Source organism: Larimichthys crocea, chromosome III (genome assembly GCF_000972845.2).
Source record: "Larimichthys crocea isolate SSNF chromosome III, L_crocea_2.0, whole genome shotgun sequence".
NCBI classification, from domain to species: domain Eukaryota; kingdom Metazoa; phylum Chordata; class Actinopteri; family Sciaenidae; genus Larimichthys; species Larimichthys crocea.
In genome coordinates, this window is record NC_040013.1 from 33,915,626 (window position 1) to 33,943,404 (window position 27,779).

Consider the following 27,779-nt stretch of genomic DNA (forward strand, 5'->3'; position numbering starts at 1 on the left):
AGGGATTTCAGATTGCCATCTCATAAAAAGAAGTTTATAATCGACAGCACTAAAAAAAAAAAAAAGAGCAGTTCGTCCTCCCTCCGCCAAACAATGTAGTTCGTCAACACTAGCACGAAGCGACTCAGTACGACAGTCCGGTGCTTGCGCATTGATATTTAAATTAACTGTCAGGTGTGCGATAAATTAAAACGCGTGAGCCAATCAGCGTTGAGAACCGGGACTAATTTCTCGCAAACCCTAAACAACCCCGCTGCTGTCACGGAGGTAGAAAGAAAGCTGGCGCGTTTAGACTCAGTGTTTCTTGCCCAAATACTCCGCAAGTGATCGAGTTGGTGTACCTGGACGCGTCAGCTACCTCGGTTAGACTCTTGGCCCCCCTCCCCCTGACTGTTGGAGTCGCCTCCCCTCTTTTTATAAGTGCCATTTTCAATGATGACAGAGCTTTCGCAGGGGCGCGCTGATGAGACACGTCCTCTGTCACACGGGCAGTGCTTAATGGGCAGTGTGTGGAGGTTATCTGAACCACGTTTATGTTTACGATGATGGGACCTCGTTCTGCAACGGGAACACATCCAGGTAAACCAAATTAACAAGAGGTCTAACCTTGGTTTCTTAAGGAAGTCTGACTTTACAGTGACTGTCCTGCTCATTTGTAAGTTAACCTATCTTGTCTGTTAGTGTAATATTAACAGTGTCAAAGGTATTTGTGTTACTCTCAGGGGAACTCTTACTGTCTTATTGTTATTGTTGCTAAGCTCTGAGCTTGTAGTTTCTATATTTTTCACACAGTATCATACTATAGCCCAGTACTCATTTGTTTTGCAGTGGTCCTCTTGTATAGTGTCAGTCTAATATTCATGGTGGACTTCATTGCAGATGTTTTGGTTGATACTCTCAATGACCATTTCCTTTTATCAGAAGTGAAGTTACTCTGGAATATGTAGTAGATTTTTAGGCTCTGTGTTGTCACTAAATATGATGACTATGTCATTTAGAGAGGAACCACGTCCAAATGAAAGTTTGTTTTTGTGTAACCGCAACTGGCACCGTCAGCATTAAGATGAAAACATCAATTGGCAGAACATTGCATAATGTTTATATACTGCTGATGGTGTAATCTAAAGTATGCCTCCCATAATAGCTAGAAAAAAAATTGAAGATTGCTTATTTTTAAAGACCTTACAAGTCAGTTTTAATTCTGTACTTTTTATTCACACACTCTTATTTATTTACCAGTTTTATCTCAGTCTCTTTGCTCCATCTGTTTTCTGCATGTCTGAATCTGCGAGATGGTCAGCCTGCAATCCTGTTCCCTATGATTGTGGTCACTCTGCATCATCCATTAAGTCAGCTCTCAAAGATTGCAGACTCTGTATTTTAACAGAGGACTAGAAGCTTTTAACTTTCATGACTGTCTCACAGCCATCATCTCTCTCTCTCTCTCTCTCTCTCTCTCTCTCTTATCACCTTCCCTTTTCTTAACTTCTCCTATGCCCTAAAGTAAAAGCACATTCCTCCTTTTCTAAGTTTTTCCTCTCCTCTCCTCTCCTCTCCTCTCCAGCACACTCATTTATCATCTCCCAATTCTCTTTCCTCTATCTCCGTTTTTTCTGAGGATCTGTGCTTTCACTGATAATCAGGGAGAGTATGTCTCTGGGTGCTATTGGCCCACTCAAGGCTGCCCACACTGTATTATGATGACCACAAATCCACAGCTCTGTATTACCCACTTATTGTAGAGGCTTCCGAGGGTAATCAAAGCTCTCTTCACATCGGACATTGATTCACTCAAATAGAAACACACACACACACACGACTGAAGCCCATCCTGTTTGGCCAGAAATAACATACATTCACACATTGTACATTTATGGTAGGTGTGGAAGAAATGTATGTGTTCTATTTCTGAAATAATCTTCCTCTTCCTGTGTCGCTCCATGGCCATAAAATGGGTTTAACACCACCTTGATAACCGGATTGCGTCTCACCATGGCTGCATACATACTCTAGGGTGTCTTCAATAAAGACATAGGTAGGTAGATAATAATGGCTGATTGACTTACCTGAAATGCTGCTTTCCACTTTATTAGAGTATACACTATAAATAATAAAAAGCCCTTCAAATGGGCATGTGTAAGACAGTGAACACATAAATATTGAACAGTTGCATTAAAGTGTGTCGGTGTAATCCTGCCGTATTTAAAGAGGAGCACATTTCAGAGGTCTTCCTGAACTCTGAGTTAAGCTGTAATCACATTACATTCTCGCTAAGTCTTGAAAAGGTGAAGTGTGGTTAAACTCCCTCCTTGTTGCCCCCCCTCTCTCTTTCTCTTGCTCTCTCATCCATCACCCAAGCCCCCCTACAAGAGGCAGTCATGAGCCCTCCACGGCGATCATCGAGTTCCCAGGGTGACAGGTAATCTCCTGAAGCACTTCTTTCCCCTATATTTGACATGAGTGACATGTTGGGAACATACATATACATATTACATATATAAACATAGTGCTATGTGCATGTAAGTTGGTTGTATTCTCATATTTGTCTCTGCGGCAACCTATTGCTCAGGTGAAATTTAGCTTTTTCTTTTTGAATAATGAATTTGATTTGTGTATGTACATTTTATTTTATTCAGTAATAAATGATGTGTGTGAAATAGGACAGATACATCAAATCTTCTGCTTCAAACTTTCATACATGGCTTGCTTTGACTCAGAGTTTATGGACCACGTTTAGCATTTCTTTAACAAATCAAATCAATTTAAAGTAGATGTAGCATTCGGATGGAAACAGTGCTTGTTGTTCTCACTACATCGCCCACAATAACTGCATGCCATGTTTACTTTGAATCACTTAATGGAGCAGAATGAAACATTAGCCTTTTTCCTTTGCATATTTGTTTATTTCAGTTTTGTCCCAGATGAATTAATTGGCATCTGGGGATTTTTTTTTTACAACATATAGTCCCCTGAACATTGCTTCCTGTGTTTGCCAAAAATCTGTTCCTTATTATGCAACCCTGTAACTGCCAGCAGATTTCCCATGACATTAAATCTCCTCCCCAGTAATAGATTTTTCAATCCTTGCCTTATATTTCCTGTATATACAAACAATCCCAGGCGCCTTTGGTATCTGTTAACTTAAATTGTGCTGAAATGTCACCATTGTAATGTGATCAGCTTTCTTAGCAGAACAGTGCAAAAGCCGGCACATTAATGAGCCTGTGCTGCTCTCCTTCTCGTCCTGCAGGACCTCCACTGAGACCCTGCAGAAGAACAACAGCAGCAACTCTGGCGTTATTCTGGATATCTCAGCTCTCAAGATGGCGGAGGTGGATACAGAGGTGCCTCCTCTTCCACCTCGCTATCGCTTCAGGGACTTGCTGCTGGGGGACCAGACATTTCAGAATGATGACAGGTAGCATAAAAAAACTGTTTATGTACTACAGTATATAAGGGGCTGCACTGGGGACTGGAGGAGTGTGTATGTGTGTGTGTGCGTGTGCGTGTGTGTGTGTGTCAACTATATGTTCAAAAGCACCCTTGAGACACTGTTTTTGATATTCTCACACTCCAAGAGTTACTTAGTGCTGAGTGTCGTGGAATATTTTTGCTTTACTCACGTCCCCTTAAGCTGCTTCATCTATTTCGACTTTGGTTTTCCTACATTTGCCAGAATGACCTATCACGACAGCCCCCTAGAGATGTGGCGGGACTTGTATTGTTGGGTTTTATGTGTAGGTGGATGCAGAAACGGAAATAGAAACAGTGAAGTGAGAGGATTTGTAGTGAAAAAAAGTACTGGTCTGGCCACTTGCTCAGACCTTGTGGCAGCATTCCACTGGGGACTATTTCTACTACTGTCAATTTGGTATGTGTGCCTCAGAAAAACTGATTTTAAGGGATTCACTACCAAACTTGACGGTGTGTGGCCAGTGATCCACAGAAATGAGAAACACACAGATTATATTAAGCTTAGAAACTGTAGAAGTGTGTTATGTTTTAATCAGATTATTGTTAGTTTGAAACTACATTTTCATTTTGCTTCTGAGTGTGAAACAGCCTGTCCCTGGGCACCTTCACTGGCGCTGGAGTGCTGGAGTGTTTTGGAGTCTCCTAAGAGTTCAATTATTGCTGCGGTTGGTGAGGCAGACCGACAGATGCTGTTTGCTGCCCATGAGGGGAGGCATTAGCCGAACATAAACCACGGCTGAGTACTGTAGAGCTCTCCATGGTACTGAACTGAAGCCATCTCACTCAAGTATCAGCAGTTACAGTATTGGTTTGCAAAAAGCAAATTGGAGAGCTGTGTTTTATAGGGTTGTCCAAAGTATTGATACTTTGATACATTTTCAATACCACATGTTTTAAACGATCTCTGTTAATTATATACATTTGATTGCGTCTAAAGCACCGGAGTCATTTAAAAAAACAGATATACAATCAGAACAATGGCATCCATGATCGATTAAACTATTGGACAATCTCCGCCACTCCCCTCCTCCCATGCTACTGACAACCGCACAGCTCTGCAGAAACACAAAAAGCGAGAGATAAAGATGATCTCTGTTATTACATTTAGGATGCGGACACAGTGTTTATTTTACAAGCACAGACTGCAATAGTAAACACACCTGGTTGGTGTGGCTGGAGCTTTTGATTGTTGTGATAGGCTTTGTCATTACAAAGGAAGGAAAGGAAAGGTGAGCAGGTTAAATCGTCTGAGTAAACACTAAAATAAGATGCAGTATGACAGTAGTGTAGGATTAAAATGACATAACTTACGAGAAACGGGTTAATGTTAGTTCCACCGTTATTCTGTGGGAAACACTGCATCTGGTCCTCAATGTGTGCTCTGTGCCAGTGCTGGGTGCAGGTTGTTGCTTAAGAAAAGAAAAAAAATCTATCAAAGTATCCCCAAAGTATCAAAGTATAAAATTCTGGTATCGTGACAATCTTACCGCTTTATATTTTTCCCATAACATTAACATGTGACTCATTTCTTGTACTTCATCACATTGTCACATTCACTTCAGTCTCAAAGAATCTTTTTAGTGCTGTGCTGCTAACTGTTGTAGTCCATTAATATCAGCAGCTGCCTGAGGGCGTTTGACATATTTGACACGGTTAATTTCTAATCAGCCAAGACTGACGCCTAAAGGAATGAGGTTAGCAAGCTTCTTTGTAGATGCCCTGAAGGGAGATGAAGGAAAAAGCTGTGGTCTCACCTCAACTCAGAGGGTCAGTTCACCGCCCAAAAAAACAAAAGTTGCCCAATGTTATATCTAGCCATGCAAATGCTGTAGTTGTACTTTAATTTTTTTGAGATGTCCATCAGTGAAACCCTTTTAAATCTTTCTTATTATTATTATTATTATTATTATTATTATTATTATTATTATTATTTTATGTTTTTCCTATACACACAGAGCCATGGTCAGACAATACTGTTACATCCCGCTTTTTTCAAACCTTGTCTCACTCAGAGTATTAGAGGGTTACTGAACAAACATCACGTTTTATTGTTTATGTTTGTCAATTTGCCTAGCTGTTTCCGCCTGTAACCGAACCATTGATTTATAAGTTAATCAGTGGTTGAATCTGACAGACGTCATAGTGTGTGTGTTATCTCTGGACTGCAGGCTTTTTGGTTTTCCAGAGCAGTAGCCATGTTTCAGCAATTAGTGGATAACCTTCTGTGGATGGCTTTTGTGTTTTACAATAAGCTCATTAATCTATATCTTGTATGAATGGGCAGCGAATGTCATTATCTGTGAAATGTTTGCACGATAGTAAATAGGACCTTCAGTTTCGCCAAGATCTTCTTCATGGCTTTCTTTTTCTTTCTGTTCACTTGCCCTCTGTCTCTTGGACTCCTTGCTGCAAATTGCTCCCAGTGTGTTTTCTATCGATGCAGGGCCTTTTGTCTAGACATAACATCTACAGCAGAGGTCCAGTATTTTTACTATTTGTGTGTGTGCACCATGTAGTTGTGTGTCTTTGTGTTTCATCCAGAAGGTCCCCCGTGAATTGTTTTGCTGATCACTATTCTATTGCAAAGGGTAATTAGGGTTTGTTGCTGGGCTACCAACACGTCTGTGTGTGTGTGTGTACGCGCATGTGTGTGCATGTATGTGTATACACATGCTAGGTCTTGTTACAGAGCTATATGCAGGAATTCACAGATCCTGCCATTAAGCCTTTGTTTCTTTTGTGTCTTCAAAACAAATAACACATGTAAACAACAGCCTCTCACATGCACCTCTGCACAATTTGTGTTAGGAAGTGAATGAAGATGCAAAATAAGAAAACCCCATTATTGATAGCACGTTATGGTGTTGCGTTGTAATTGCCAGTTTCCAAGCTCTGGAGTGGAAATGGGAGCAGACTCTGTCACTGGGCTTCGGGGATGCTTTATTTCATGGTTGATGGTTTTCTGCATGTTCATGGTTTATGATGTTGTTTATTTCCTGTGTTTATGCCTTGTTGAGTGTAAAAGCGAACAAATCTAACCCCATCCAAAAGGACTTCCCACCCTGATGGCCTTTTGCATCTGTCATAATGGGCTGCAAGAGTAAAAGGCAGTGTGTTGGAGGATTCAGGCAGTGTCTGTAAACTAGAGCAGTCGGAAGCTCGAACAGGCTGTAACAAAGACAGTTGTACCTGGGTATCTAAACCAAATACAATTTAGAATTCAAAATAAATGTGTGCCCTCCATTATCACTCTGGGCAAATTTGTTTGGTACCGAAACTCAAATTTGAAATAGGAAGGAGCTCAGCAAAATCTAGTCCTACAGCAAATTACATTTTTAGATTTCTCTGCTGTGATTTAGTGTATTTTCTAGAATGTCCACAGAGGAACTGTTGATGGATGAGATAATCAAATGGAGCCCCAGCAGATGGAAGTAAAAAAACCCAACACATTGTTAGTTGTTACCTAACCGTCCCTCTTGAACAAATTTTAAAGGCGAGTGGAAGTGAAACTATAAGGTATTTCAGTAGGAAAAATATATAATAAAGACACCAAAGGCATCATGAATGACAATCACGCAGCCATCAATAATTATCTTAATTTTCTTTATGATCATTTACAGTGTTCTCCAGCAGGAAGATATTGATCACGTTTTCCATTTTAGTAATATCCCAACATGTTTACTGGCATTTAAATGCTAATGATGTAACAAATAATGTCCTCATATCTAATGTATGTAACAGGATGTATTGGGCTGTGTAGCTTAACAGATTAATTTGTGAAGCCTGGCTGTGTGTGTGCTGTTTGTGTTTACATGGTAAACTAAAAGAGAGTCTGTGCGTTTGACTGGTCGACTGATCTACGTTTAAATTTCTGTTTAATCCACGGTGAAAATCGCCATCAAGAACATCTCCACTCGCCATTAACCGTGAAGACGTGCATGTCCGTGTGATTGTGTTTCTGTGAGCAAATGCAAGGTTTTCATCGTGTGACACTCCAACGGTATCGAGGCAATAAGTCCCTCTGTGCTGAGTGTGTGAGTCCTTGCATTTCCGCTCATCTCTTTGTGTCTGTGGTGTGGATGTGGGCGTGCAGAGTGGGGAGCTATTGGTGTTGGTGGGGAGGGGGGGTCTCCCTCCTGAGCTGTCATTATCTCTGGGGTTGGGTGTCAGAGGGCCGTAATGACTGCTTGGCTGTGTGGGTGCTGAAGAGGAGCAATCACGCTGAAGTCATTGGTCTGACAAGCGTTTGGTGTGTGCGTGTGCGTGTGTGTATTGTCTGTGCAGGTGTTCGTGTATGACTATGGAAACACTGTCTGATTATATATCCGAGTGTGCATACGTGGGTTTATTTCTCAGTCTGTCAGCCAGAGGAGGGGGAGAGAGGGAGGGCGGCAGCCTCAGTCAACGTCAGAAATAGAAACAAACCACCAAACACTTTTGTACATGGCGACAGCGTTGAAAACAGAAAGAGCAGGGGATAGAAAATGGGTTCCATCGTTCCTCTTTGTGTCAAATGTCGTCCGAGGTTTTTCTCTTCTAACAAGACACGATGCTATTGGGAGTAATGTCGACAGAGTGAACATTAATTGGTTACTGAATCAACTCTTAACACGGTTTGTGAGTCAAATAGTGGCACTTGGAATGGTGACCTAGCACTGACGCATGTTCTGCTGTCAGGAAACAGCTGGCCTCAGTCATCATTCACTCATATTGCTATGAAAATCTCCAATATGACAGTTATGCAGCATCACAGATGAGGCCTTGCTTTTTGTTTTATTTTTCCTGAGTTGATCTAGATGGATTCTGATACATATCATAAACCCGAGTTGTTGATGCCACAGGTTTCCCCCTGACGATGTATTTCTGTTCAAAAATGTCATGTTTTCATTTGCGGAGAGAGGTTGCATCTCTTTTTCTGTCCAGATAGACATTAGAGAACCACACTCCAAGAGGAATGAAGTGTCCAGAGACAATAATTGTGCACTGATACTGGCAGCAGCTGTTCGTTTGCACTGTTTCTGTGGCAGAAGTGACTGCTGGGATTTGATCCCAGGATGATTTCCATCTAAGTGAGTTTGGGAGGCTGAAGATAAGATGGAGCGGAGGGAGTACAAACACCCAGAGGATGGGGGAAGGATGGAGGGGATGACAAGAAGGAGGGAAAAGGACCAGAAAGAAAGGAGGCAGGCGAGTGATGAGTGACACTGATATGAAGACCACAATGAGGCTGATTAGGTCCAATAAGTCACGGAAGAAAAGTGCTCTCAGGCTATGTTCACACTGCAGATCCAAAATCCTGAGAGCAATTCACATTTATCAGATGTGTGTATACATGTACATGCTAGAACAACTAAAGATTCTATAATTTATTGTTGATGGCAGCAACCATTGATTTTTACCAGCTGTGTCTAGCTAGCAAATTAACATTGGTTAATGGAAAAGCTGTCTACACCTGACTGTTTATGGTGTGCCGCTGACTTTAAAACAGTAATCTTGTAAAAGTCGTTAAAGATATGCACTTAATGTCTGCAGACAATATTTCATTTTTTTAAGTGTGAGGCTAAAGCTGCATGTCTCTAAATTCAGCATCTTCACCAAGTGATGATGTAACTATAAAAAAAAAGAAACCGCATTGTTCTCAGAGCATCTCACTGCAGCATAGATCTGCTTAGTCCTACAATAAGGTAAGATCAGAGTCATTTGTTAAGCACCAAAAGATTTCCCTGTTTGGGTGTAAATATTTGTTTGAATTTCAGTACCTTTCTTTAACATGTTAACTAATAGATATCATTATGAAACTTTTAGTATTAGCTTCATTTGTATATTTGTATGTAGGCTAAGTTGACATTCTTATTTCATTTTGTTGACATATTAGTGTCAAAGGTTTTTACAGAAGGAATGTTCTGTATGGAGGCCTTATTTGCTACCTTCAGTCCATCCAAATAAATCATCTTGTTATTAGTGCTGCAGGCTCATTACGAACGACTCTCGACTCTATTGCACCTCTGAAAAAGAAGATGATTAAACGGAGGAGGGAGGTTAGCACCATGGTTTAACCAACAGTGCTACTAAATTCGAAGAATCTCATTTCAGTTTGGCAAGATAGTTTGAAGTAAACTTAATTTAAGATAGTCTTGTAAAAACCCATACATTTTTTACAAACACACTAGGTGGAAAAAGGTGAATTCAAGCAATTATTTTGTAATTCAAGTTTTCTGAAATCTTGTTTACATATACAAATGAGAACATTATCTAATCTACAGATTTAAGGTGGACAAAGTGTCGTAAAATAACCCCTAAGTATTTTTTTGGGGTGTGTTTTCTTTCCACTACCCTGAAAGAAGACCAAAATCCAAAGTTAACCAGTACATAAAAAAAAATGTTTTTGGCTTTGGAGTCTGAAGGCTTTTAGGATTTAGAACTAACTAATGTGTTTCTATACCACATTGTCACGTAGTCCAAATTTTCGAGTTTGTAATAACATCTCACTACACGTCTCAGGAGACAAAACAACTTGGACATTTTTACATCATTTACACATACAAGTTATGACCCTACAGTGTCCCAATGTCATCTCACTAAAAGTTTGATGTGCTAGAAAGTCAGTGTGTTGTTACTGGTGATATGCACACTTCCACTTAGCAACCGCAGCTTGTAATTTCAGACCATAGGTGGCATTAGTCACCATCAGCACCGAGTGGGTGGCCGACACTTGAGGGCTGCTAGACTTGTACCCATCAGCAACAGAGCGGCTGTGCGTTTTTGACATGCAGTAGGTTTAAGGATTTTTGTCATTGTCACAATGAAGAAGGAGCCCCAAACATGTTGTCTGCATTCTGGCTGTTTTGTCACATTCTTTGGGGGTAAGTTTCTCGAAGGATTTGTGCAGCCAGTGAGCAGAAACTGGAATGTGAACAATCAAAGGTGAAAATGAGGGGAGAGCCGAAGCATCGCATTTCTGAAAAAACTCAATTCAGACAGGGCTCCATTTCAGCAATTTCCTCAGATTTATTTCCCCTCAGCACCATGGAGGTATTAGTGAAAGCGGCACAACATGCTTAAGCTGAAAAAGAACAAGCGTGCAGCTCACTGAGCGCTTTTATTGGTTCTCCATATGAAACCATTTGGAACATTTCAGTAGCTCGGCCTCAGAGGAATAACTCAAAGGGAACAGACCGTTAAAGGTAGGCTGCAAAGGGAGAATTACCATGGAGGAGTTGTTAAGAGAAAATCTTGATTTCCCTTTACCCTTCAGAATTTGTTTCTCCTCTGGACCACTGCATCTAGTGCCTGGAAATCTTTTATGCTTATCCCCCGTGCTCCGTGTTGCCAACTCAATTAGCATAAGTGGTGATGGCAGACTTAAATTAGCAGCTGGGATGATGGAGGCATTTAGATGAGTCTGTCAGCACTGTAAAGGGGGTTCCAGTGTTGTGGGTGAGTGTGAGACGTACAGCGTCACATAGAGGATTATTCGGGAATTACAGTTCCTTCCAGCCACAAGATTCAATCAAATATGCAAGGCATTAACACTTAAGCTGCATTTAAATTGTAAATGATTCACTTGGTGTTAAGAATTCAGTGAAGAATTTGCCTTAATTATAATCAGCTCATAAACTAATGAATCCCCTTCTAATGTCTCTTATTTGCATTCGTAGAGTCATGAAAGCTTTGAGATGATTTTATCTACGGTGCTGTACTTTGCCTGTTGGATTTTTTATTTTTTTCCTGGCCAAGGCAATCAGGAAAATGTTTCATAATCAACATAGCAGTTGTGGTTCACTGATCACGGATTATTTTAGAGCTCAGTGTTAGCCTTTTTTAATAACACAACTGACTGCCAGTCAACAGTTTTTCCCCAACTATTGTTTGTTTACTTAAACACTGTCTCTCTGTTCATTTAAATACAATCTTTGTCATCCCTGATGTCAAAAATATAAGTTTAAAATATGCCTAATTTTGAAATAATACCTTTGTGCAAACAACAAGAAATACATTTACAGGCCTTCAAATTCCTGGCTGTATCAATGTTGCAGCATACAGCATCATTATCATGTCTCGCTTTAGCTTATAATTGTGTTTTCCTAGTCCTTAAAGCTGTATGACAGCTTATCTGGCTGTGGGAAGTGAAGGCAAAACACTAATTGGTCATTCTAACCACATTACTAAAGATTTGTGTGTCTGTGTCAATATTGTATTAATGGCCCCAAAGATTAAAAAGACGAGAACTGCATGACCTTAAATTTTGATTTTAAGATTTAAGATTTATACAAGAGGGTGATAAAATACAGGTATTGGCAAATTACATTGAATATGATCCAAGTCGGCATGACTGATTTATGACAGAAAACCTCATCATATCGTTTGGGAGATAGTGAGTAAGGAGGCCATTCTTCAAATAGTTCAGGTACAAGGATCAATACTGTTCAGACTGTACTGTAACTCATCACTGAAAAAGAAATGAAAAGTTTCTTGCCATTATTCAACTATGACATGCTGCAGATGTTAGTTTTTGGCTACTTCTGTATACATGAACTGGAAAATAATAGCGGGATTGTCCTCTTTTATGCAGACAAGGACAACAACACCACCACTGCTTTCTGGCACGCTGGGAGCAGTTGTTTTTTTATTCATGAAGCTGTTCAGCATGGCCTCTTTATCTTTAATGGGGCCCAATAAAAGTGCCTGCACATTTCCAGAGATGTTTCAAAGAGAAATTGTAGTCTTATCCAAACTCTAAAAAGGAGTTAATTTGGAGGCATAGCCTATGAGTAAGTGCTGCACATGTTTCTGCACGTGATGAATTATAATTTCTTCACGCTTGATTGGAGACTCTGGTCTTCTCAGGACTGAAAGAAATTATTTAATAGTCCCACCGCAGACAATCTGAGGACAAAATTTATTTATTTTTTCTTTGGATGAACCATTGGCTCGGCCAAACTCACTTTTAACAAGTGAACATTCCTGCAGACATTTTCATTTTTGGATGAGAATATAAGGTTATGACCCATAAATGGAGATTTGAACCTTTTTTGCATGAAACAAAACAGCACTCTGTGAGCAACAACATCCCTGTGTGTGTGCATACGGTGCTTGAGTGCATGTGTACACTCTTGTCTGTAAGCCTGCCAGTGGCATTGGCTAGACTTCTTCCTCCTCTCTCTCTCACACTCTCTCTATTTCTCTCTCTCTCTCTCACTCTGGCTATGCTGTGCACAGACAGACAGCTCGCCCACAGCAGCGCCAGCTCGTTGCCTTAATATGTTTTGACAGAGGAAGCTTTATCGCAGCTCTCGACGCCCATCTGCAGCACAGAGCATGAAGCTGAGGCGCGCCCAGTGATTGTGGAGCTTTTAGTGTTTCAACAATACTTCTTTTTTAAATGAACTGCTCCATCAACGGCTCACATGTAAATGTAGCTAACAAATTAAAGTCACGAAGAAAAGGGAACGTGTCACTTGTAGTTCTCTCGTTCAAAGCTATGCAGATACTATGCATGATAATTAAAACAACATTTTGGAGCTTTTCTACCATAAAATAACAGATTGTAAATCATGCCACACTGATTTATAATCTTGTTAATGCAAAATGCCCATTTCTACGCACTGTTGCTTTAAGTAAATCTTGTTGTTTCTTTTCCTTTTTTCATCTAGCACATATTTTTGAGCATTGCCCTCTGCAAACTTCAAATGTGACAGCAGTGGCATATCACACAGCCTGGTGTTACATTTATCAGCTCTGTCCCCTGAACTCCTTTTTTTTTCTCTCTGGAAGTTACTCATCTTGCAGAATCTTGAATTTGTTCAGATCTATGTGCCAAGCATTTCAGCAGTGTAATGCTTTAGCATCAGCTAATATGCTTCACTGCAGCTCTCTCTCTCTCTCTCTCTCAGTTTGTGCTGCCCCCTCAAGCTCCAGCTTTAACTTAAAAATTATTCAGTGTGAATGTGGAGCCACTCAGTTGGTAAATCATGCTGCAGTAATTCAAGATCTCTGGCTACAATAGGAGTAAATTGCATCCTGTAAACACAAGCCTGTCAATTGGTCTGTTAAATCATAGTAATTATCCAGAGATTCTAAATATTAACAGATCCTAAATAGCTGCCAGTATTCTGAATTCACGTCTGACACAATGGTGTATGAGCTGGCAACTAATACAGAACCAACTTTTAATTAATGTGAATTTAAATCATGTTTTTAATCATTTCATCCTTGATTTATGTTGAAAATATGGAGAAACAGGGATCATTGTTGCTTTTAGATCATTCGTATCATTTCCCTCAGATGGTGCAGGTTCTTCCCAGCTTTTGTGATGTACCTGAAGCATGTAAAGAGGTTGAGCAGCTTGTTCAAAGGTGCTGCATTATTACCGTCTCACAGGAGATAAAACCCAAAGCAGAACTACCATCTGTGTCATTAGATGTAGGCTACAGTACATTAGGTCGGCGCTGGCTGGTGCCTGTTCTCGGCACTGTGTTTTTTTCCTGCTATCAGATCAGACTCACACAGTCTGCAGTTCTCTGCTTAACCACACAGTGTCTCTATGCTCAAATCTGTGCTTCTACACCCATATCTGCTGATGATGAACTTGTCTGCATCCCTTCCCCATCATCCTCTGTCATTATATAAAATGTCACCTGATTTGCTCAATACATTCATTTTCTTCTTCTTTTATGACTTTGATTTCCTTGCACTCATCTGAAACCAGTCCGCACACCCACAAGCACTTACAGCGCCGACAGTCTCCTGAAGAGGAGATTTGTCTTTTTCACATGATTAAATAAAGCCACATTGTTCATTTAATATTTTAATTTCCCATGAAATTACAGTTTTAAAGGTCCAGTGTGTAGGATTTAGTAGAATCTAGTTGTGAAACTAATGAGGAAACATGTTGGACTCCAAAGAAAATGACCTGCTACAGTACCTCTTCAGATAAAATCAGCTAATTTTAATTAAACAAAATCACAGCAATTATTATTTCAATTGATTATACACTTACATTCATACACAGCATACTTATTATATAGCATTTTTGCCAATAATTCCCCCAGATGCACACTGGACCTTTAACTGCTGATTAACCCTGTTCAGCAATTAAGAAAGGTGTGGAGGTGGAGGTTATATTTATTATTGAGGTTGTAGTTTGTGGTGGTGTTAAACTGATCTGCATTTTATTGAGAGGTTTTAATGCAATACAGTCCTACAACACCTACAAAGACCTCAATAATAAACATAAAGTAGAATTATTACATTTCTGACAGCATTAATAAAAACTGAGTGATGATGAGCTTTGTAAAAGTAGAACTGGTGGCAGAACTGTTGTATTTGATCACATTAGATCGTACGAGTGTACCTAATGAAGTGGCCAGTGAGTGTAGATACACACACCAACAACTTGGGGTAATCAGTTGAACCAGAGTTTTAAATTAGAAACCACTAAGCTGTCCGTCAGGGTTAAGTAGTTTAGTTTAGTAGTAGTAGCATTTTTGTTTGCTCATCTCCCAAACATTCATATACCAACCAGACATTAAATATGCAACCCTCTGTTCACAGGGCCACCTATCTAATCCCAAGGTTACTATTAGCAGATAATTTAATGAGTTTCCTGAAGGCTGAACTCAAAATGCCATGTGCAATGAATGCAGATTGTATTATGCATTTCCTAAATGCATTATGAGAGCTCAGCACAGCAGTGTGGCTGCTCTGGCTACATTAGAAGTAAACAGCATCCTGTAAGCACATGACTATCAAAAGGCCTGTTGATCATTGGACAAGAGACGAGAACCGATCTTTATTAAATACCTGCTCTGATTTCATGTGACACCAAATGGTTACCATTACCATAAACTGGTAATTTATATTCAGAGTCAGAAAATCATCCCTGCATTATCTGATCTGCTCTACAATCAGCTGGTTGATGATCACTTCCACAGCTTCTGACTCATCTCAGGTTATGAATTAAATTCAAGATTTATCTGAAACTTCTTAAACACTTGGGGCTTTCCGGTGATTTGATTCCATTTGCATGTGTCATTTTTCAGAATTAAACTTCGTTCTTCCTTATTCATGCGTAATAATTCATAGATTTGTAATGGTTAATCGCTCAAGGTTTCTAAATGAGAAGATTTCCTTTTTTTCATAATAGGACTGAGATTTTAGCATACACTTGGAAAATACATGATTTGCACCCACATGGCATTAATACTAATAGCATGAAATCACTTAAAACTATCTTTACGAAATCATAATATCTGTGATTTATTGAAGCTGGCATTTATTAATTCTCCGTCATACTTACAATATGATCAGTGGTCAGGGCAAATGATGCTAATTATTGTTTTGTTTTTTTTGTTGTTTTTTTAATATTGTTTTTTTGGCCTTTTGCCTTTATTGATAGGACAGCTGATCGACAGGAAACATGGGGAGACAGATTTGGAATGGCATGTGGGAAGGGGCCACACGGGTCGGGACTCGAACCCGACCCCCCACAGCAAGCCTTCGCACATGGGGCGGCTGCTCTACCGACCGAGCCGCCCCATGTGCAAAGGCTAATTTTTGTTTATCATATGACAAATGTGTAATAGAGATTTATTGTGAATTTCCAGTGAGAATTGTATGCCTAATTTGAAATGGTCACAAAATAAGATTCTAATCATTATATTTTATTGTTAAGTGTGGTGTTAGAGAATGAAGACAGGCTATTATTAAGGGTTTTTATTAAGGTTCCACGTGATGAGGACAAAGTACAGGAACACTAGATAATATAGTGTACTATACAGATACTTTTAATGCATATTTACGCATGTAATGTCCTGGGTAAGGGTTCTTTGTAATGGCTCTTGTGCACTGTTGACTGCTTATTAAAGCTGGGATGTTTCCCTGCTTTGCATGTTTCATTAAAGTGCTCCAGTTTCTCCCACTCTCCCAACTCATGCAAGTCAGACAGATTAAAAAAAAAACAAAAAAAAAAAACAGATGACTCATGAATGATTGGGCAAGTTGCTTTTACTTAACCTGCTGCAGATTTCCATTTGCCTTATAGAAGTCCTGTTTAATTTATCAGTGTTTCCAAAGAATCCTCATTATCTAAGAAATAATGAGATGAGATAAGCTTATTGATATCCTGCACATTGGCTGACCATAGAGGGTAATTTATCATGTGGCATCAAACAGAGGAGCATCCAAAGGAACACTTTTCCTGCCATTGGTCATTGGTCATGCAGGGCGCCAACATTTCTTGTATGTTGTACTGCAGATGTCACGTGTCTTTCCATGCAAACGTGCCACGGTGTTAGTGGAGGCCACCTGCTCATTTGTTTATGGCATCTCATTATTGTAGTGATACGTGTCTGTGGTCAAAACGATCACAATGGTTTGAATAAACTGAATATTGAAGATGTGTCGATAGTGAGGACGGCTTGACTGACATCTCCATCTTCCATTCAGCACCGTTTGATTCATTCAGATAAATGTGCTTTAATGGTGAATAGAGAACCATAGCGAATGAAGACCAGGTGATCAAGGGGGGGTGATTGCCACTTTGTTCTGATCAATAGGAAATGCAGATCATTACATGTGCCCATCGTCGGTTATGTAACCGGTTGGGGAGCCCGTTGGGTTGGCCGAGCGGCTGACGTTACTTCGTGACGACGCGTGAATCTCAAAGACGCACGGGGACCTCGCAGCTCCATCAGGGATGGAGGAGCGCTCGACATCCAGGAGACAAGCTGATGCTCGCCTCAGTGTGACTGAGGAGCCCGTGATGCGTCAGGTAGGGAGACAGTCCCCCTCCGCCTTCGCGCAGCACCAGTGAGACGAGGGATGCGGTTTAGCTCTGGTGGCGTCCGTCGCTGAGTGAGAAGCTGCCTGTTCTGACACCCGGAGGAGGAAACATATTGGCCGCTCTCTGCTGGAGGTAGCACTCGGGAAAGGCAGAGAGCCATGGCGGGCGCTAAGCTGACTCCTTCTCCCTCGGAGATCGACCCAGACGTCAAGACCGAGGTGCAGAAAACACCAGAGCCCACTTGGGTCAACCCTTCCAATCCTCTCCGGACCATGGGCTCTTTTGGAAGCGATGCCGGCCAAAGGTAGCTGCCGCAGATCAGAGTCGCATGTTTCCGAATGCAGCTCGCTCTCACACCATGCAGCATCCGCGAAATAGTGTGATGCTGCAAGCGCAAGGTGCATTCAAGTCTTCCTAATAACTTAACTCGTAATTAGGCAAAAAGTTGCGCCGTTAATTGTGACATTATCGCTAAGCACCGTCTGGTTCATGCTCTGTTTTCTCCATCGGGGCTAAGCATGAACACAAGCAGGGCGCCTCTTTATGAGTCAGTTCCATGACAAATGATAGCAAACGTTTCTGCCGTCAATCATCTCAGCATCACTTTGGTTCATTTAATGGCTGCAGTATCTAGTGATTACATAATTCAGAGCATGCTGCATTACCATTACAATTTTATCAAATCCTAATGTTTTATATGGTGCTTTAATCTAATTATACCACTGCATTCAAAGTTAATGTTGTCATGATGCAAGCAGATTGATGATGGATGAAATAAAAATGCAAACCACAGGGGATCATGCTGACATGGCTTCTTTTTTTTTTTTTAATTAAAAAAAATTCAATATAAGGACTACATGTTTATATTTCAGCACATGTCTGCACCACTCAGTTGAATATGCCTGCAGATCTCCACCTTAGGAACACTCTGATACCATTTGGTAGACAAATTAGATTGTGGTTTGTGTGAGATGGGCTGAACCTGTAATAACTCAGGGAGACTAAATGTGTTTTCAAAGAGACAAAAGAACTTGAGATCTTCAGAAATGCTGCCGTTAAAACTCAGATTGGCACTGTTACCTACGGGTTATGTGAGGTAGGTCTGGCAGAAAATAGAAAGATTGTGCTTGTTTGGCAGTGTTTCAGGCACTACTGCACAGCCAATACGCTGGTGGTGCAGTGTGTTCTCACTCTCAGTATTTACAGCACACATTTTTCATGTCAGGATTCTTTTTTGAGGCCATCAGTATTTTTGGGTATGGTCAAAAATCTGAGATCTATTCACTGAAACATAGAGCAGTTCTCCTGTAAGCTGAATACATACAGTCCGCCTCTGCAAAGACTTCCTCTATCTATCTTAGCTGCTATATTTTGTATGACAGACCTGGAGGGATGTCACGGTGTGTTACAGAGTTGGCAGTGTTATCCCGTACTCAGAGAATGGAGATGGACTGACTTTAAAGAACGGTCAGGATTACTTAATGCTTGAGATGACACTGATTGAAGATCGTCCTCCATAACAGTAACAAGAAATTCAATAGTGTAGCGGTTTAAGGGAGCCAAAAAATTGATGATGACTATAGTAAGATGATATTGAGTTACCTGTACACGACTGCTGACTCTGATGTTTGTGTCAATGGTAATGATGAATGAAGGTTTGAGGTTTAGGTGACAGAACAATCTATTTTCTGGTTCAGCTGTCGACTAGAAGGATGTGTAGAATGTATACAGTGAGGTGGATGATAGAGTGGATAACAAAACCCTTAAATCTACCAATAATCACATAGATAAATGGGATCACAATGATGATGACTGGTTTAAAGGTTGACATTTATGATTGGAGCAGCCTATACGTAGGTGGTCTATAGGGGTAATACTCACTCTGATGGAAGAGATGAGGATGACCCTGGCAAAGACGACAGTGACATGTATCCGCTGCCGCAGCAATAATGAGCGTGCACTATAATATGTGCAATGATGACAGTGATGGAGAAGGTGAAGCTCAGAGTGTATCTGGTGTAAAGTAGGTGGGTGTAGTGATGATGAATGATACAGATCAGTTGGAATGATCAAAATCTTAGTCCGCTGATAACTAGACTGAGAACAGATTGACAAATGGTTGAGGCTATAAAACCTACAGTAATGTATTAGTTGGCCAGCTGCCCTTGGAAACCATATTTAGGCCATTGGCAACCATTCAGTAGGATTTTTACAGTATATCTTCAATGAATGAATGAATGAATGCTTGCCTTAGATTGTCGCAATGCATTGCTTTGAGACATAACAAAACCTCTTAGTGGATTTCTCAACAAATCCACGCAGAGCCCGTGCATGTCCTCTGCAGGTTGACAGGATGTTGTCAGGAATTGGAGAGCTGTCTAGTTTGTGAAATGTGATCAGCGTGGGATTTGTGCCCAGCTGGCTTGAAATGAGAGGAAACCGGATCAATAATCTGGCCCTTTGTACGACACATCCTATAAAGACTTTATCTATTTCTGTATTATTTACAACGCCTGGGAATCACTTTTTACTGTATACTTAGGATTCTCTATACAGTATTGACATCTGATTATTGTAGGCGGTTAAGAGACTGAATGGGACTTGGAGGATTTTCAAGAACAGAGGGATTGACCATCTTTTAAACGCAGGATGTGGTCAAAACAGATTTGCCACCACATTGCCTTTCCGTAAAAAAAAATCTGTCTGGAAAATGGCATTTAGTTTGGCCTGCTGTGTGTAATGAATCTAAATATTAGAGACCAGTGGGAACTGATTCATATTCTCATTTAGGCTACACCGGTATATTACACATGATGTATTTTTTTATAGGCCAACAGAGTAGCAACTTGATAAAAAGCAGGACACTTGATTGACTGATATGCAGCATAGACTTAATATTGTTTGCTGATGTTTCAGCAATACTACCCTCTACAGAGCTCTAATGTCTGAACAGCAGGCCTTGATATTGGTATGCTGTCTTCTGTTTGATAATGCCTCACAGGCCCTCTCAAGGATATGAAGCTAAGCTATGATGGCTACTTAATGTGTGCTTTGGACAGTTAGCCACTAGATCAAGCAGAAGAACGAACTAGTATTAATTCAAAAGCTTCCGGGGAAAATAGATATTAATGAATCTACAACAGATAATAACATGGACATGTACACTATTTTAATAAATGTTTAAAATGAGTATAGATGTAACAAAAGAGATGCTACTATTTCATCTTCTCTTCATAATCCCATTTTGGCTTTCTTGCGGTTGCGTGCTTATTGTTTATCATTCATACTTTAATATTAGATGTTTTGTTTATCAATCAGCTTTCCAGCTGATTACTTCACATTCTTTTCAATTTCGCTGCTGTTCAATTACACAGTGGTAGTAAATGATTGTACAGCATTTCACAATTTTCTTTTATTACACAGACTGCTGAAGTATGTGTCCTCCTCCCTTTTGTCTTTTATTTATAGCGCCCTGCTTTCACGGAACAATTACGCTTTCATTTTGATTTGAATACTCGAGGTTTAATGAGGGGTTTTAATGTGGTCCTTGGGGTAAATTACATGTTGTCCATCACTATTGTTCATTAAAACAGGAGAACGAAATCTCTCGGCAGTTGACTGGAGAGTTGAAATTCGAAAATAACAAGCGCTGGTTGCTATGCAAAATTAACTTAAAAGACCTCAGATGTCGGGAGGATACATCTAAACAGATACTAGTCATAATAATCAACAATTAAGTCTCTGTAAAGACTGAAATAGTGTGTATGCCTGGCTGTGTCACACATATGTATGTGCACATAGCACTTGTGTACAAGCATTGGCCAAAAGATCGATCACACCGATCGCCTCACTTGCCGCCTTCTGCTTCTTGAGAACATTCATTTGTAGAGAATCAATTGAACAGCCTTAAGAATGTGAGAAATGAGAGATAATTTGAACGAAGCTGCTTTGGATGTCAGCTGTACTTAATCTGAGCTGCGCACCAGAACACGCTCACAACCTGTGCTGTGCGGAGTAGCACCAACACAGATCCCTCGAGATCTGAGTGGTTTGCAAGGAAAGGAAGGAGAGCACTTTGGATTATGTGCTCAGTAGACAGCTCTCTAGAGAATTATCATGGAGTCCATCATTCCTGAATAACCTGTACACATTAACTCCTTTAGCACATGCTTAGAGCATCAGCAGGTGGCGGACACAATATTATGACCACCTTTTGTCATGATATTGTAACATTTCTGGAAACAAACAAACAAAACGATAAATACAATTCTTAATTCGTATGAAATGCAGGCAACAATTTAACATGACAGGGAATTTATTTTTTTTTGTGACTCAGTGAATTAAATACCTGACAAATTACACAACACTTTTGTTAACTACAAAAATCAAAAGAAAGTCCAGCATAGCCACTGACATTTCTGCTTATTGATTTGCAACATTGTCCATAATCTAACACACCCAAAGAGGAATAGTTTTATCATGATATCGTCATATTGATGAACCTCACCTGTTAAAGCTTTTATAATGTTACATTTTGGTTGTCATAGTGTTTGAGTCAGACCTGTGGTCATATAAGTTAACGACAACACAGCATGAAGTGTCCTGATGTATGAAAATAATGAATGAATTTGTCAGTATATAGTATAGTCTAATATATTCTATATATATATTATTTTTCACTTTATTTAGAGGTTGCTTCTGGTACTTTTAGGTCAGTTTCAGTGTTTCAAAGTTACAGTAACTGGTAATGTAGCACAAGAGATACTGTTGCTATGGTTACCTCCGTTTCAAGATTTCATGCGGCCCGAAGCTTCTCCGGTTGACATAATAAAGTTGACATAACTGCTTGTGTTGTATATCTGTAGATGTAACACAATGAAAATAAAATTGTTAGAGAACAGTGCATTTGTATGTAACTTTGATAGGTAATTTTTTCATTTTTAATGTCGATTTGTATGTAACTTTGATAGGTAATTTTTTCATTTTTAATGTCGGGACCTCTTTAAAAAAGGTTTGGAGGATGATGCTGATCATCATATACAGTATGGCCAGAATAATAAAGCTACAGGGCAGGATCTTGTTGTTTTGTTGAATTCTTGTTTTTGTTGTCATGCTGCTGGTGGATTGCCACTTAACCAGGTGTTAAGTTACTTTGCTAGAACCAACTAGTCATATTTTTGGAAAGGAGAACTTGAGCTGCCTCTTTTGCATGTGTCACGGAGTGTGGGAACTGTAGTATATGATGAAATGTTGACTATCTTCCTGATGCAGGTTAACAGAGTGAAAACTACAAATCCCATTTGCCCTTGGAATTGCTGCAGTGATGGGATAAGTGTGCAAGGCCCTCCCACTTTGAATATCAGTCAGTCCTTGAGGCAGTTCTGAGGGAATCTATTGAAAGCATACTCTGAAAGTGCTGGTCATTTTGCACTTGTCTCAGTAGCTCAGCTCATGTTTGTGATTCCAGATCTGCTGAAAAGAGGTGAGACTCAATTTGCTTCTTCGTTGTACGTATTTTATCATAACTGGAGTAAGACATGAAGGGCAACATGATGCTAAGTGCATGAATGTTAGGATTCTTTTTTTTTAGTATTTGGTTCATTCTAAAAAGGTGAGGAAAGAACAGAGTCAGTGTGTTGAGCATATCAGTTGTACGCTAATGGATGTAAAGGTTGCATCTGCGTATGTTGGCTTCTGTGCTGTTAAAGCTTTTAGCAGCAAGATAGCATTTTTATTACTCATTAAAGTGCTGTCAAAAAGGCAGCTAATGGGTCTGTGAGATCACAGTAGAGGAGTTGGTCATGTTGTTGTTGTGAACATATGGTAAGCAGACTAATCAGTTCTTAATTGTTTTATTTCACCATAGAACTAACTTTTCAAGGGTAATTTGGCACATAGTGAATCTCACTTGTAGTTGTAAAATAACTGTTGCTCCGCTTCATACAGTTTGGCAGTCTGTTTGTCAGTTCAATGTAGATGCAATTGAAGGATCCATTTTCTGATAAGACTTGCAGTTAGTTAGAGGCACTACAGGTCTAAAGTGAAACTAATATTGAACTGAATCTGGCTTTTTAAAATGTGAAACTTATTCATGAAATCCAGCTGATAATTAAAACTTTATTAAAAATGATTTTCTGTACATTTAAAGTTAATTACAGATAAGAACTTAATTGGGTGATTGTTTTTCTCAGTGAGTGAGTAAAACAGGCTGGGTGTTTTGAAATCATCTTCTTTTTATGGTCCAGTATCATCACTAGAAGGTTGCAGTTGAATGAACATTGTGGTCATTGTTATTTTGTCAAATAGCCATTTGACTGTCGTGAACTCCCACAGCTGATGATTTCATTGGGTCCTGGAGATAATAATAATGGACTCCGTTGCTGAACTGACAAAAGGTTTTTGATTAATTACTGGTATTGCACAGGCACTCTCTTGTGACCTCGCTACTTCCTGTGTTTAATGGATATGCCATGATTCTCTGTGTCAAAAACTTTGCAGCTATCCCTGAACTGCCAACTAATTACCTTTTTACAACACAGTATCCATTCTTCTTTACTCTTTAGACCAACAGACCAGCTTTTATTATTCACAAGCTTAGACTTCAATTACATTTTTTTTTTACCCATCTACCTTTGCAGAAGTGGATAATTTTAGGTAAGCTTTGGACTGGAAATTGAATGCCTTTTTGTAGACAGACCAGTATACTCACACATGTTGATGAATCACAAAAACGGACAAAATGTAATCTAACCTATAGATTTAATCTGAAATTAATTATTAATTCAATTTTAAATGGTTTTAAGCACATTACATTGAAAATATAGAGGCTCAATTTTTGCAGTTATATCTTTTAGTACAGATACACAGATTTGTAATCTCACTAAATGTAATGTAATCGAACTCATTTTATTTTTAATCAGATGAACCGAACTGTATATCAAAACTGATTCCAGTAAAGGCAAGGGTATTATATGACATATGTAGTATTGTATTGTTCATACAGTATACAGAATTTTTGGATAAAAATTGTGCAGATATTGAATAGTTTTTAATGATGACATCGATATAGGTTAAAATGAATGGTGTGTCTCTTGTTAGTGGTGCCAGACCTGCATTTAGTGGAAGCTAATTATAAAACCCTTTGAGGGCATTAATATTATCAAACATGAGTAAAGTGTTAAAATCTCAAACAAACCACAATTTCTGACATCTGTGAAATAATATACTTTCAAACAAATGGTGTATTAATGACACTGATCTAAAATCAATGAATATATCGATATGCATCTGTAAGGCGATAAGGACACCTTTGTTTTCTGTGACATTACTCTACGTCCAGTGGACACTGGACTTGTAATAGAAGAAAAGGCACATTAAGTTGGCTCCATTTCATTGGTGTTGTACCAATACCAGGTCTCTTGAACTGAAGCGCCTAAAGGGAAGCCATAATAGAGGTATTAATCACACCTGTGGTTTTATTCAAGTTAAACTGTCCACTGTACGAAAAGCCTTCTGCCTCAAACACAGTGGCTCTGCGGGCTTCTGACTCACACATTTTCACCTGTTGTCTGTTCCTGTGATGTTGATTCCATTTGCAATTATGAATATTTGATGAATGTGCATTGAAGGCTATTTGATTCCTTGTCACAGAACAAATTACTCTGTTGTTCAGCCTCAGTAATTGGTTTCCAGAGAAGGTCATAGCCATATAGTGCACAAGTCAATTAGTTTCATGTCAAATCAAATTGTGTGTTTAAGCTTTGACACCAAGCTCATCAGAATTAAAATCAATATCTGGATATGTCCCTGTGTCTGTCACTTCCCTCAGTGTTACGCACTTCCCTTTACTCTATGGTCATCTCAATACGGCAGCCTATGAGATTGACCCAGAGGGTGTGTCCACTGGCCCCTGTGGTTTGCATTCAGTGTTTCATCTTTTCTTTAGTGACTAGAAGTGTTGTTTTTGATTAACTTAATGTGGAGTGTTCTCCATGCATGTGCCCTGTGAATTAACAGCTCAGAAATACATTTTGTATTTCCTGTCAAGCTCAGACATCATCAGTATGAGTAGTTTGAAGGCGACTCAATGAAACCTTGGTGGAAAGGTCTTGACAGTAGGCCTCAACTGTGCAGTAAGAAGCAGATGTTCAAACTCAGGATCTGATACAACATCAGATGACAATTACAATGGATTTAACCCACTAAGTATTTTGCATGTTCTAGCTTAGTAATATTCCCAAAGGAAGCTAACATAACATCAGATCCCATCTTGGACATTCTTGCTGCACAAATTGTGTTTAAATTCTTCCTCACAGTTAGAAAATGGTTGCATTCTGCAAGTGAAAACATTTCAGCAGCATCCTTTTCTTGCTCTTTCTCCAACCCCACTCTCATCTAACCTGTGCCTATTTGTGTCCATGTGTGCCGCGTCCAGGTATCAAGAGGAGTACAGTATGGACTCAACCAATGCCCAGTAAGTCTCTGGCAGCATCATGCTTGCATGGCATGGATTGTGTCTGCAGTGGTAACTGTAAACGGGATTGATTGGAACACTTTTGAAGCACTATTCAGTTTGGAGGTTATATTGCCATTACACATATCTGTGAAGTGGGCAGTTACTGTTGTGATAATGGTGCAGAATGCTGGGAATAATTCATCCATCTGTGGCTACCTTTTCAACAATTGTTGTGGCAAAGACTGAAAGTGAAAAATTGAGCTCAGCACAGATTTTTGTCACATTGGATCACACCACAGGAAATGGTGAAAAGGCAGCTTATGTGTTTCTTTCAACTTATTGCAGTTGTTTTATTATCTGTTATTGACTGAATGTGCACACTAGTCTTCAATCATGTGAGCATTCACCAGACACACTAAAATATGTGGGTTATATTGGTGAAATAGGTGCTGAAAACATGTCAACTGTTTGTACTGTACAGTACTTACTGCGCATGCTGCTAAGTCACTGAGCATACAGAAGTTTTAATGGAATTCGAATGAGAAGTGGGACGTGTGATATTTGCAGCATCCGGTTTTAACTAGATTTACTTTGGGAAATTGTGAATTTTATGAAATACCAAAGCTGCTGAGACGTAGTGATAAAATGCGTGAAGCAAAATTCATTTTTCACCTTCAAGTGTTTTGCGTAGCTACACATCGAATGTGTGTTTCATCATGTTGTTGTTGTTCCACTGCTTCGATTAGTTCTGTGTTACAGGATTTAAAGAATAAAATAGACCCACCAGGCACCAGAAAACATCGTTAATCATTACTATAGCGGACATTTTGTTTTCTGTACCAAACACTTGTGTATTTATGACTTGCGAACTTATTAATGACAGAACTGGGCAGGCCCTAGATGCTCTGGAGTTCATGAGTGTGTATGCAATGAATGTAGCATCTCCTCCCTTAAAGGACATTTTAATTGATTTTGGGTCCATGGCTAATCTGTTAATGTGTTACAAAATGTAATTTATACATTAAGCCAGCATGAAAAGAATAAACAACTATGGCTGACTGTGCTGCCAGTTATTGTACATATCAGTAGCAGACCTGCTGCAGAGGTTTCATCACTCAGCTGTGGTGAGTTGCAGCTGGAGTGTAATGATACTTGGGACTGAGATACTGTTAGAAAATGGATTGTGATCCTAGGGGATCAACTAAATGGAGAGCTATAAACATATAATGATATACAAGACAAGTGTTCCCGTCACAACTGGTATCCTCTTGTGTGGTGATTCTAATGTAATGTTGAGCATATTGTGTTTTGTGTTATGCACAATGTAAATATGCACATACACGCACACGCACGCGCGCGCACACACACACACACACACACACACACACACACACACACACACACACACACATGCATACACACTTATTTTACTGTGTGGGGCTTTGAACTCAAGTCACTGCATGTTGACAGATGGTAAAGAAAATAAGGCTCAACACATATTCAACTACAGACGATTGACCTTGTTTTAAAACGACAGTACCCAAAAACAGTTTCTGACAGAACATTGAAGTATTTCCTGTGGTTTTAAAAAAACATTACAGTGCCTTATAATATTACAGGAAATGGCACATGTTGGTTTCAGCTCATCAATGAGCCAGATCATTGCACGTTCAGGAAACCACAACATTCGGTTTCAGCACAGTAAAGGTGCTTGAATCACTTCTGCTGGTTCCTCTCAGTATGGAGGAGCTTAACACCGACACGTCCCTGGGAAGCTCCACTAGGTAGGTATCAGACTGTAATTAAAATAATTCCTGGAAGGCATTGAACATCAGAATGGTGATATATACTGTACAACGGGGAAAGTAAAGGTGGGTTTGTGAAGGACATTTTTATGTGACACTGCATGACCTTGAGTTATAATTCTGGCTACCTGCTGTAGTCTTTTCAAATGCCATACTGATACTGTTATTATATTGTGTGTGTGTGTGTGTGTGTGTGTGTGTGACCAGTGACCAGTCAGTTGAGCAGTTGCAGAACATTTCAAGGTTAAGTGTGCTCGTATGA

At 39.7% G+C, this 27,779-nt stretch overlaps 1 protein-coding gene across 18 annotated transcripts in view; it reads left to right on the forward strand.

The window, feature by feature from the left end:
• Positions 1-27,779, forward strand: part of kcnt1b (potassium sodium-activated channel subfamily T member 1b) — a 64,211-nt gene that overhangs the window by 1,024 nt on the left and 35,408 nt on the right. For 11 of the 18 annotated variants that reach the window (XM_019271819.2, XM_019271811.2, XM_019271812.2 and 8 more), the window contains exons 2-4: positions 2,359-2,419; positions 3,251-3,418; positions 25,692-25,730. In XM_019271819.2, the coding sequence (XP_019127364.1) occupies positions 2,359-2,419; positions 3,251-3,418; positions 25,692-25,730 (268 nt within the window). Of the gene's footprint in view, positions 1-114; positions 580-2,013; positions 2,036-2,358; positions 2,420-3,250; positions 3,419-16,644; positions 17,562-22,721; positions 22,740-25,691; positions 25,731-27,358; positions 27,497-27,779 lie in introns of those variants that run through there. The other 7 variants (XM_019271816.2, XM_019271828.2, XM_027278072.1 and 4 more) reach the window with 6 other exon arrangements.